At 45.9% G+C, this 12,566-nt stretch overlaps 1 protein-coding gene across 7 annotated transcripts in view; it reads right to left on the minus strand.

Annotated features, from left to right (window-relative positions):
- GSS (glutathione synthetase) overlaps positions 1–12,566 on the minus strand; it is a 28,504-nt gene that overhangs the window by 4,161 nt on the left and 11,777 nt on the right. For all 7 annotated transcript variants that reach the window (XM_043982348.1, XM_043982342.1, XM_043982347.1 and 4 more), the window contains 8 exons: positions 10,002–10,147; positions 8,601–8,676; positions 8,107–8,246; positions 6,720–6,836; positions 3,662–3,742; positions 3,509–3,586; positions 1,730–1,796; positions 112–306 (listed from right to left, as the gene is read on the minus strand). In XM_043982348.1, coding sequence (XP_043838283.1) covers positions 112–306; positions 1,730–1,796; positions 3,509–3,586; positions 3,662–3,742; positions 6,720–6,836; positions 8,107–8,246; positions 8,601–8,676; positions 10,002–10,147 — 900 coding nt within the window. The remainder of the gene's footprint in view (positions 1–111; positions 307–1,729; positions 1,797–3,508; positions 3,587–3,661; positions 3,743–6,719; positions 6,837–8,106; positions 8,247–8,600; positions 8,677–10,001; positions 10,148–12,566) is intronic.

Here is a 12,566-nt window from a genome sequence, read left to right on the forward strand (position 1 = left end):
GGACCCATGCCACAAACAGCCCAGCTTTCCCCACCAAATCTTCCTCCTCCTTGGGGGCCAATTCTATCTTAGGAGATAGAACGGTCTGGAGGGCTTTGGGTGACTATTTACCACATCCAAGGAGTACAGGCCTGCAAATGTGGCCCTGAGGCGGGCTACAGCTTCTGGGTGGTCTGGTATCAAGGTCTCCAGCACCCCTGGGCGGCTCAGCTCCTGCTGGACCTTCTTGGTCCCAACCAGCTGAGTGGCTATGTCTGGGCACTTCACAGCACATGACCTCTCCAGGAGCAAGCGTGCTTCCCAATTCTGCAGCAAGAAGGGGAAAAAAATGTTCCATTCTCTCCACTCTCTGCCCCAGACTGTCATGATGGGGCAGCTGGCTTCACAGCCAAGACAACTGGGGAAGCCTGTCTCAGTCTTCAGAAACAACACAGCACTTGTATTTTACAACCAAGGGCTTGGAGATGCTCTGACAGAACCAGGAATATCAGAACTAGCAGGAACCTGCTAGAGTTCATTTAGTCCTTTCTCCATTCCCTTCTTCTCTGTCATTGGGTATCCCAAAACAACACAGTCTTCATGTCAGTCCTATCCAATATAACACTATTACATGGCCTGTCTATGAGGCTGGCAATCACGGGCACATAGACCAGACAGAGCCTCTGAATGTCTTTCCCTGAATGTCACTCAGACTGGACGTCTCTGTAGCTCCCGAAGTGCTCGGCTTCCTTGGCATAGAATGTATGGAGTCCCCTAAGGAGTCACCCTTTCTCAGTCAGTTCCCTGCGGAATCACTCTCCTCTGAGACAAAAAATCTTTAGGCACATTTCCCTCCCGACCTGGCTCTCCCTGGCCTCCTGCCCAGCATACTTTCCATTCTCTAGACGGTGTGATCCAGTCAGAAGTGGAGGTAAAAACATTTCATTTGGTTTTCCCCTCCCTCCATATATCCTCCGATAATATACCCCAATTTACCCAGAAGCCCCCAGGCAATTCTCTGACCAGCTTTAGGCCCATTGCAGCTGTCCTGACATTCCCATCTCCCATCCTGCCAGCCTCCAATCTAAGGCAGGGTTTCTTACTTTTTCATGAACTCACAGAGGATCAGGAAGATGCTTTAAAGAACCTACAGTCCAGTTCTCTAATTTTAGAGGAGGAAAGCAAGGCCTAGAAAGGGGCTGCCCAATGTCACAGAGCAAGCTGATGGAAAGAGAAAATGACAGCCCAGGTCCCGAACACTTTTGTATGACAAACCCTCAATGCTGTGCCCGTGTATCACACACAGCATGACTTGCTGCTAGCCTGTGCCTATCTAATGTTCCCTGTGATCCTCCATCCCTTCTGTGGCATGTCTTTCCTAACCACAGCATGCCTGGGGAGAAACGAGTCCCACCGTGGCCTGAAGTGGCCACGAAAGAGAGGGCAGAGAAGGTTTCTGAAAAGACTGCATATGCCTCTGATACCGAAGAGGGGAGCTGAGGAAGAAAGGGACATTGATACCCAGCTGCTCCAAAGGATCAGGGAGGAGGTGCTGTGAACCCCTCTCAGGGATCACATTCAGGAAAGCAGAGGGAAGAAAAAGATGCATGCATTTTTATAAGATGGGGAAAAAAAGGGTGGGGTAGAGGGGCTGATAGTAGAAGAGTCCCAAGTGGAGGCCACTTGGGGCCAGTGTGAGGCTGAAATGTATTCTGGGAAGGAAACAGTGGTTTAAACCCAAAATACCAACCTGGGGGCTGTACTGACTGGGCATGTAGCCGTCACGGAAGTAAACCACAGCAATCTCTTGGCCATTCCTGGAATCCAATATGAAGAAATCTTTTTATGTTAATGCATAATGGTGATTAAATGATTGAATTAAATGTGACCTATGTCTTACAGATCAAAGAGTCTTGCTTCTTAAGAAAGCTAGGTTGAGGGGCAGCTAGGTGGCGCAGTGGATAGAGCACTGGCCCTGGAGTCAGGAGGACCTGAGTTCAAATCTGGCCTCAGACACTTAACACTTACTAGCTATGTGACCCTGGGCAAGTCACTTAACCCCAATTGCCTCATTTAAAAAAAAAGAAAGAAAGCTAGGTTGCAGTGTCCTTTACATAGCAAAAGCTTAGCTAGGAGTTAATTGGAACCAGTCTAGGTAAGCCCTCATGACATTACATGCCTCCCACTACAAAAGGCACAGGTAATCTAAAGAAAGGAGGTACAGGTAATCTAAAGAAAGGAGGCAATTCCAGAAGGTGAGCTAGGCTAAGAAGAGAAAAGAAGAAACCGGATGCACCAAGAACCAGAGGAAAACAAACAAAATAATAGGTCAGGTAAATCCAAGGCATTGTGCCACTCTTTCTTTTCTTTTCTTTTTTTTGTGAGGCAATTGGGGTTAAGTGACTTGCCTAGGGTCACACAGCCAGTAAGTGTCAAGTGTCCGAGGCCAGATTTGAACTCAGGTCCTCCTGAATCCAGGGCCAGTGCTCTATCCACTGTGCCACCTTCCTGCCCCCCATTGTGCTACTCTTAACTGAGCAAGTACAATGTCGTGGTTATGGTGACGAGGTGCTAGGACTTTAATGCTTAAAGTACCTAGGACTAGGCTGAGATGTGTGAATTAGCACAGTTCTTTTGCACTTGGAAGGCTTTCTCCCCCTTTCCTTTGCCATACTTAGTACTGTTTGGTTTATTTAAGTTGATAAATGACAGAAGTAATTCATGAATTCATTTCAATTCAACAAGTTGCTTCCCATATACAAGATGGGCACTGGGGATAAAGAAAAGCAACACAGACCACGTCCTCCAAGAACTTATGGCCTGACAGGATGGATGATGTGCACACAAATAAACATAACATAAAGGAGAATGGGGAAAAAACAAAGGAGAGAGCCAGACAATGTGCCAGAGGAAACTAAAAGAAGGAGAAATCAGTTTTAGTTTTATCACAATAAATGGGTATTCTCGGTATAAAGGCTCTGGTGTAGGATTACTTTAGGGAAATCCTCAGAGATTAGGGATTTCCTTAGGGATTCATGGCTTCCCACCGTAAAGGTCTCTGCCTAAACAGGTGGCTAAATTAACTCATGAATGAGAAGGTCATAGTTCAGGGAAGAACTAAGCAGTCTCTTAAAAAACTTGCTTCATGGGTTATAAAATGTTAATATGTAAATTGGGTAAGCCAACTCAGAATACCAGGCACATCTTCCATTGGACTGGATGTCAATTCCTTTCCCCCTTCCTCTTCCATGATTGCCCAGTCATGGAGGACAAGAGACAGAACACGGGAGCCAATGTGGTATGTATACTGGCTTTGGCAGGATTAGGGAGGGCAATGCTAAGGATACTCTCATTTATGGGCCAGAATACATTTATTAACATTATTGTCCAACCCATTAGAAACCCACTTTCCTTGACTGGAATACTTTGTGGCTGACACACTCTTTCCTACAGATGGTAAAGGGTGTGTGGCTTTTTCAAAGTCCTCTTCACTTTCCCTGCTTAGGAAGCAGCCCACCTAGGAACTTACACAAACAACTTCCGGTCTTGGGTCAAAGTTCCTGTTTTAGCAACATCTTGAAATGTTCGCCGAATCACATGGATGTTCCTGAAAGAAGGCACAAGTCACTGGGAGAAGCCCTGGACTGCTGATGCAGGCAAGATTCAAAGGGGTCACACTTACCTGGCTAATAGGTCATGTTCTATGTAGTGTTGATCATACACATTTCTTTCCTTTTCTTGAGCAATGACAAGAACCAGAGCCCTACAAAAAGGACACTGATTTAATAGATCCCATTTTCTTTTTGTTATACCTCCCCAATACCTAAGAGGTCAGTCAATTTCCCACATGGAGACATAGTTTTCAACTCATGCAGAACTCCATATATGAGGCTTCTCAACATTATCATCATCAGGAGCCTCCCAGTATCTCTTTTTTCTTTTAGTGAGGCAATTGGGGTTAAGTGACTTGCCCAGGGTCACACAGCTAGTAAGTGTTAAGTGTCTGAGGCCGGATTTGAACTCAGGTACTCCTGAATCCAGGGCCGGTGCTCTATCCACTGCAACACCTAGCTGCCCCCTCCCAGTATCTCTTGATGCTAAGACACACAGATCTTCCTACTCTTACTCTGCACATAATTCTAATGGCCTTGGATTTCTGGCTTGCTGCAATAGATGGGGAAGGCCCAGGCAAGAGTTAAATCATTTCCTAGGGCTCTGCATTATGTGCATATCACCTAGGGAAAAAAGGAAGGGAAGGATGTAGGGGCAGGTAGAGGGTCGACAGTTTGGGCTCACTAGGGATAGGCTCTTTCCAGGGTGAGAGCTGAATGAAGATGGACTGAAGGCAGTGGCATCCAGCTGCCTCAGAAGCTATAGCAGCTCTAGTGTAATCACTTGATGCTCGGGTCATCTGCCTAGATCCCAAGGCCTGGATTCCCTTTTCTCTTCATATTCCTGACGCCTCCTGCCTGACTTCTGAAACTGGACCTATTCCCTACCTGAACCTCTGGGACTTTTCTTAGCTGATTCTCCTGGACCTCAAATCTAGGCCTTCCTGATTTAGTCACTGTCCAAAGCCTGGTGTAATACAGGGAGTATTAGTCTCATGGTAGGATGAGGGGTAGGTGTCCAAGAAAGATGGAGCTACTATCCGCTCCATCCTGTGACATTCCCAAAGACTGGCTATAGCATTTGCCTGAGAGCCAGGATGAAATGTAGATGTGCTTAACAACACGTTTTTTGGACATGGTGAAAGGCCCTGGACTTCCCTCTTTTCAGGAGGGGGCAAAGGCTGGAGGCCTCATGGGTTATAAAATATTAATATGTAAGTTGGGTAAGCCAGCATGCCATCTCATCTGACCAAGGAAAAATGTTCTAGCTGCAGAGGTCATTGGCAGGCAGCGGAAAACAAGGAAAAAAAGAGGAATGGGAAAGGAGAAGAGAAATAAGAGAAGAGGGGCAAAGGGAAGAGAGAAGACAGCTTGTTGAGGGCAGTGTGCTGCCTACCTCACCATTACAGTTTTCCCAACAGGTGGGTGCTCCCTTAGGGAACCAGACAAAAAATGCAAATAGGGGCTGCTCCCTAGCTGAGTTTATGCAAATGAGCTTTCTCTTCTCACGCACACTTTCCGCTGCCCCTTCTTCTTATCAGAAAAACAAACAGCACAGCCCCCAAATCTCCAGGCTCATCTTTTTCTTGCCCAAGACTCTAAAAATATGATTTAACAAATTCTTCTGCTTGACAGATTATTCTTTTTTTTTTTTTTGTGGGACAATGAGGGTTAAATGACTTGCCCAGGGTCACACAGCTAGTAAGTGTCAAGTGTCTGAGGCCTGATTTGAACTCAGGTACTCCTGAATCCAGGGCCGGCGCTTTATCCACTGCGCCACCTAGCTGCCCCGACAGATTATTCTGAAAGGCCACTTCATCAACAGGAACCTGGACTTCCTCAAGTGTTAGAGAGGGCCTCACGAAGAATAAATAATAATGCTAATTGTAGTATCAGTCCCTCATCTCTTTATTTTCTTTTCTTTCTTTTTTTTTTGGGGGGGGGGTGAGGCAATTGGGGTTAAGTGACTTGTCCAGGGTCACACAGCCAGTAAGTGTTAAGTATCTGAGGTCGGATTTGAACTCAGGTCTTCCTGACTCCAAGACTGGTGCTCTATCCACTGTGCCATCTAGCTGCCCCTTACCCCTCATCTCTTAATAATTTTTGTCTAAAGATCATCAGTAGCCAATGGTAAATACTCACACAATATTTAGCAACTAAAGTGGTCTAGAACATAGGTGAGAACCAAAAGAAAACCAAAAAAGTAATTCAAAATAAGTATCCAAAACAAATGTCAAAAGTCTAGGCATTAAAGCTCCTAGGGAAGCCCTTCAGCTCTCATTCAGGATCTTCCTACTCTTACTCTGCTCATAATTCTAATGAACTTGCATTTCTGGCTTGCCAAAGCAGATGAAAAGCAACAAACTCTAAGAGCATGGATTCTAGATGCAGTCACAGTCAAACAACTATTATAAAAAGTAAACACCATGTTACAGAGCCCAGAAAATTTGGTGTAGGGGCAACTAGACCAGCATACATCATGCTGGCACCGCAAAAGGAGAGAGGGAAGGTTTTCTACTTTGACAGACCGAGATGGGACATGGGGGTTTGCTAGCAGGCAACTGTGCATTTAACTGTAATTATAGAGGCCTTAGAAATCATCTGGTTCAATCCTATCTGAACAAGAATTCTCTCTATGACAAACCCCACAAGGACCCCTAGCTCCAGCTCCTACTCCAGGGAGTGTCTCCTTGGACAACTCCCATTGGTAACAAAGTTTTTCCTCAGCCAGAGCTTCAATAGGCCTCTGTATCTTCCACCCGCTGTTTCTGCCCTCTAGGGTTGAACAGAACAAGCCTAATATCTCTTCTCCAGGGCAGATCCTCTGAAGAGAATCCTGTCTTGTCTTCTCCAGAAGAAACATTCTCATTTCCTCCCAATGATCCTCATGGCATCATCTCCAAGCTTTCCACCATATTGGGCATCCTTCTGCTCAGCAATGTTCCTGCCACAACGGGGTGCTCAGGAATAACGTCCATTCTCCATATCTGCTCTACCCAGATCAGAGTGCAGTGAGAGGACTATCCCCTCCCTAGTCTTAGAACTGTTCTTTAGAGCTGTGGAGTACATGAGGTGCTGCTATCTGCACATAACTCGAATAAAGACGCCCCTTCCTGCTCTCATCCTTACTTGGGTGAACCGTAGAGTTCCCACGCTTTGGCAATGCCCAGGGCCAGCCCCTTGCTGGGATTATTGGAGAGGATACAGGAAGCTTCCTTTGTTTTGCCCAGGACATTAAGGACGTGCCTGCAGGAGGAAAGGCAATGGTTACTGAGGGCCCAGAGAATGTGTTCTGCTTCTGCTTCTCACTAACTAATCACCCTCCTAACAGAAACGCTGCCTCCACGCTGTCCACTGAGTAACTATTTTAGAAAGAATTTTAGAAATGTGATCTTCCAGGACCCACCATGAGTCCCACCTCATCCAGAGTCTTCCCTGGCAATTCCAGCCCATGGTCTCTTCCTGCTGAAGGGAGATCTACCTCATTGTTTACACCACACACCTTGACAGATTATATACTATCTCATATGAAGTGTGAATATAATGTAAACACATATTTTTAAAAAAATCAATTACGTCAGAACTCATCTGTCCACGGGAGTGTTATTGTGTAAAGGAGTCCCCCTGGGAAGCATCATACTGATTTCAGTGAGGCCACTGCTGCATTGGAAGCTTCTTTCAGAGAGAGCCCAAAGCCCTTTCTTTTGGAACAACCTTAACAGTGGCAAATCTTTGTCCTGTAAAGGCAGAAACTGGCAAAAAATACGCTAAGTGGAGTCTAGCAAATAAGGTGGATCAAGCATTACTACCTGGGGATAGAAACAAGCTGTGGTTATATGGTAATCAAACAAGGGAACACAAGTGTTGTGTAAACTTCGAAATGTTCTGTAAATGTCAGCTGCTTTTATACCTTAAGTAATGAGGCTGATTCTCTCATTAGATGGCCTGTAACCTGACACTGAAGGCAGTTTCTAAGGATTAGTCCCAAGCATGTTTTAAGTTGAAATAAGTGCACAGCCTCCTACAGGAGCTACTGTGCTTACAGGACAACACTTCTTGGGCTTTGGCAGCATCAGGAGGACAATCAGTCTCCTTGCTGTACCATTGCACAACGTCTCTTAAATCTGCCTCATGGTTCGTTTTTCCCAGGCAGACCACAAACTTGCTGAGGTTAGGGGATGATGGGTTCTCTTGTACTTCCAAAGTGTATTGAACAGGGCTAGGCACAGAGCAGTCCACTCAGTACCGACTTGTGGAAATGAACTAAATCCTGAAAATTTTATGGTAAGGTATAAAGAGAGGTTAAGGAACTAGATATCCTAAAGCCCAGGCCTGTCTTTGTGAGTCAAGGTTGTGTTCTTTTCCCCCAGGTGTGACTGAAACTCTCTCATTACAGCCAGTGCTCTCTGCCTACAGCAGGTTGGGTCTTAACAGCCTTTGTGGATGGAGACACCTTAGGTCTGCCTCGTGGCCTGAGAAAGTCTGGCCTAGAAGTGGCTGTGTATCAAGGGCTCACCGATGCACAGCTGGGCTCTTGGAGGAGAGGCCCCCAAAGCTGGCAGAAATGGTGTTGATCTCGATTTGTTTCAGGACCGGGGGGCCAGCTGCACTGCGTTTAAACATGTAATCAGAGCGATTCAGTCCTAGAAACACCGTCTGCAGGATGGAAAACAAAACGCCGAGGATGGCCGTCACCAGGGATCTGTGTGGGCATTGTCAGTAAGCAGGGGACTCGGACCTGTTTCCATGGGGGGGAAGAGGTTCCCTGGGGCCATATCACTACAGGACAACTCTTAGAGAATCTACCAAAGACCCTGCGGGAGCTCATTAACACTTTTCAAATCCAGTGAGACACTATCTGTTCCTCCCGGTCAACTCTACCAGATAAATTCAAGTGATCCCCTGCACTGGACAATGCTTTAGAGAAAGAAAAAGATGCCCCGTAGGCAGCCATGCCCAGCAGTGCAGGTGGTGGGGTCAGGGGCCAGGTGGGGGAGGTGGGGAAGTTACCTGGGCAACACCCTCTTTCAGGACTTGTTTGTAGATGCTAAAGAGCTTCTCAATGAAGTCATCTATTTTAATGGTGCTAGAAGAAGAAGCAGAAAGCAGAGTTATTCACCACAGAGTAAATACCAAATATCACCTTTTTCCTATTTCCACCAAGGATCCTTCCCTGATGCAGGGTTCTCCATAGAAAGGATTTATTTTTCGGGATATGTATCTGAGGCTGTAAATAGGAAAAGCTATCCCTGTCCTGCTACCATTTTGTAAAAGGCTCAGGAAGAACTACACTGGATGATGATGATAGTAATAATAGTTAGCATTTATACAGCACTTTAAAATTTGCAAAGTGCTTTACAAATATTATCTCCTTTAATTCTTATAAAAACTGTGAGACATACAGATGAGGAAAGTGAGGCAGAGAGTTTAAGGGACTCGCCCAGGTTCACAAAACTAATAAGTGTCTGAGGCCAGATTTAAATTCAAGTCTCTTCCTGATTCCAGGCTCAGTGTTCTAGCCACTTTATTGCCTACCTGCCCCTAGCAAGGGCCTGTGGGTAACATTACATTTGTTGCATCATCAGAGCCAAAGTAACCTTCATCACATGTTCTTCCATGGTGACCCAGCCGAGATGGAGAAAAGAGATGAAAGAGCATGAAAGAGCAGATCAGTTTGTCATTTGCTAGAAACCTGTTGCCCTCAGTCAGGCTGGAGACTGCAGATCACCCTCATATGAAAATTCCCATCCTAGACCTCAGGGAAATAAGAATGTCCTGAGTGCTGCTCTGCCCTCAGAGGCATGAAGGGGATATCATTCTGTTTATCTGAACCCCTAGAGCCTGCCTAGACTCATCTTCCTGCAACCTGGACAATACAGGAGATTGAAGATGGTGGAAAGGGTGAGTTAGGGAAGCAGGAACATGTGGGGGAAAGGAAATCCATTACGGCCAACAATGGCCCCCATTAACAGTGGTGGAAATACATTTCTATCTATTTAAAGGCCACAGGTCACGCACTGCACACCGTCAAACCATCTGAGCTTTGGGGAATAAAGCCAGTTCTTTCCCCCGGCCCCTTGGGAGAAAAGAGGTCAGCTGCTCTTGGGGTGTAACAGATTACACAATCATGCTGGGAGCAGGGTAGGCATGGGCCTGGGTTGTGCTCAAGAGGGGCAGGCTATATATAAAGCAGCAGCACGGAGAACAGAGTATTTATTTCTTAACTGGAGTGAAGTTGGGCAAACCTAGTTGAAAATATTGGTTATGTCACTCACACCCAATCTGACTGCAAATGGAAAGAAGTCTTCAAAATAAGAAGTCAATAGTCCTAGTCAAATCGTAGGCCCCGCCCTGAGTCCCTGCACATCCCCCTCCTTTGGCCTCCATTCTCCCACCTTCAAGCCCTGGTACCTGGAGAGAGTCTGTTCCAAGAAGGTGTAGTCCTGGCTAACTGTGTCCACAAGGAGGTTGAAGTCTGCTTGTACCTCGTAGGCCTGCTCCAGGAGTTCTCTGGGTACTGCGGAGGGGAACAATGTGAAGGGGGCATAACTTACAATCTAAACAGGAAAAGATGACAGAAGACAAAATAACTTATTAGCCTTTCTATACACATGGATATGATGCAGGCAGCAGAAATATCTCATGCACAAGCAGGACCCTTCCTAAGCCAAGACTTCTCTAACCACTAGTTTTCTGATTGATGGAAAATATTCTGGGGGTCTTGTATTCCAGCTACAGTTACTCCAGAATTGGAAACAATTCACATATACTAGAAACCTCTGCCACCCAACCATGCAGCATGGTAGCCAAATCTCTGGACCACTAAGATCCTGAAACAGCATCCATGATCACATATTCTCTTTGATCCCAAGGTATAGTGAATAAATAGAGAGTGGGAAGATAGGTCACATCCCACCCTCCCTCTCCTCATAACCAATTATGACAATCATGCCATCTCTGTTCAACACTCCTTTGCTCTGCCTGCTCCTATAGCTGACTTCCACTGGCTACAAGGAGGATGACTCCTCAAGGTGGGAAAAATATAACCTAACAAGACACAGGCAGCCACAGCAGCTGTATAGGCACCCTCTATCCTGTTAAGGGCTAAAATTCTAGCTAAACTGTCTAAAATATCTAATGAGTGGTCGCCAATAAATTATAAGCTTTAGCAAGAGTTAGACTTTTAGCATTTATTAAGGAGAATAAGAATTTGGTAAAGAGAGAGAAAAAGGCCTAGATTCCTATCTATTAAAGGGAGAGCACATTTCTAGCTCCGCTCTCCACCAGAGTCCAGAGGAAAGAGCGCGAGAGTGAGCGCCAGTCTCTTCCTTCCTCCTCCCACTAGCCCGGTCACTTCCTGACTCCTGGTCTTGCCCTCAAAGACCTTCGCTTCATGGGCAGAACTCTTCTACAGTAAATCTCCAGTAGGTGGCATCATTCCAATCGTTACAATCCCAATCCCAGCTTTTCCACTTCTTGTTCCTCAATAGCACAGTGACAAGCTCTCACTCACCATAGAAGCTGGTGAGAAGCCCCTTTCCTAGCCCCCAACACATAAATATCCATGATTCTCATTTTTCAGGGGCAGAGAGTGATGAGCAAACACAAACAGGGTACAATTACCTGACCTTCCCAGCCCTCATTCCAACTTCCCCATTGGTCTTGGGCACACCAAACACCTCTCTAGTCGACTACCCAGGTTCCCAATCGCGGCTTGCTCCATGTCTGCTGGCTCTCTCGCCCCACCTCCAATCTTCGGTGGCTCCTACCAGTCTGTTTTGTCCAGTTCTTGACTGTGTCCCCTGCTTTCCAGACTGTTTCATTGGCTCAGTAATCAGTCTGTTCTCCTGGCTTCTGGACTTCTGGCTTGTATTCCTGTAGGGCTGTATTCCTGCTTTCCTAACTTTGTCCTTTATATACCACACTACCCAACTCCGGCCCCCCACCTCGAGTTTCACTAAGCACCCCCCCTAGAAAAAGGAGCCCCTGTTCACTAAGGCCATGTTAAAGGCTTAGCAATACCACCTAAGTAGGGCCCAAATAGCCATGGAAGAGGAGAGCAGATCACCCCAACCTCATTTTTCTATCAACAGCCACAAGCTAAGTTGATGGCAAATGTTTGGTCTCTAGTCTTCATATAATCAAATCGATATACTCTATAGCTGTCTAGGCATAAGAATCAGAGGGCTAGGGTACTCTGACACAAAACTGAATACTGGGAGCCATCATGGATGGTCCCCATCCAGGTACCCAACTAGAAGTTAGCAGAATTTCCTTCATCAGGGTTCACCAGTAAACACGGGGCCACACACGTCACACTTTTTTAAAAAAACATTTGCATGTTTTATTATGATTTACAATACCCCAACAGAGCAGCCGCATTGCTATGTTTCTAATTCTTAGCAATTAACTCCTACAAAAATAAACCCAAGCTTTTACAGTAACTTAGTCAATGTGTAAGTCAAACCTTTGTAGCTATTTTAAGGGAGTTTTCATTTACCAAGGTGTTTATTTCAACAAAATGCCCTGTCAACTAGAGGGGCACATGGCTACACTAAAGATGTAACCCATTTACTTAAGCAACAAGTTAATGTTCTCCACTCAGCCTCTGCCCCACCTTTAAACAAATAAAACACTAACAGAACTATTTACAACTTGGAAGAAACATGGCCTTTTGCCAACTCAACTTCACTTAGAGGTGGGGGTTGCCCTTTACTCCACCCTCTCTCCTCCCCCCATTCCAGAGCGTTATGCCAAAATCCGGCACATGACTAGTAAACAGCATGTACCAGAGACAGGTTGGCAGCAACAAGAAGGGCTGGTGAAGAGTTTTCTAGGGAGGTTGGCCCCGAGTTTTATACCCCACCATCAGTTCCCATAGGGATAATGGTCTACTCTGGGCCCTTAACTCTGAATATTCACAGAGCCTCTTGGAAAGCACCTTTAACTCTTCCTCTTCTGACAACTCATCTTTGC

This window comes from Dromiciops gliroides, chromosome 2, assembly GCF_019393635.1.
Source record: "Dromiciops gliroides isolate mDroGli1 chromosome 2, mDroGli1.pri, whole genome shotgun sequence".
NCBI classification, from domain to species: domain Eukaryota; kingdom Metazoa; phylum Chordata; class Mammalia; order Microbiotheria; family Microbiotheriidae; genus Dromiciops; species Dromiciops gliroides.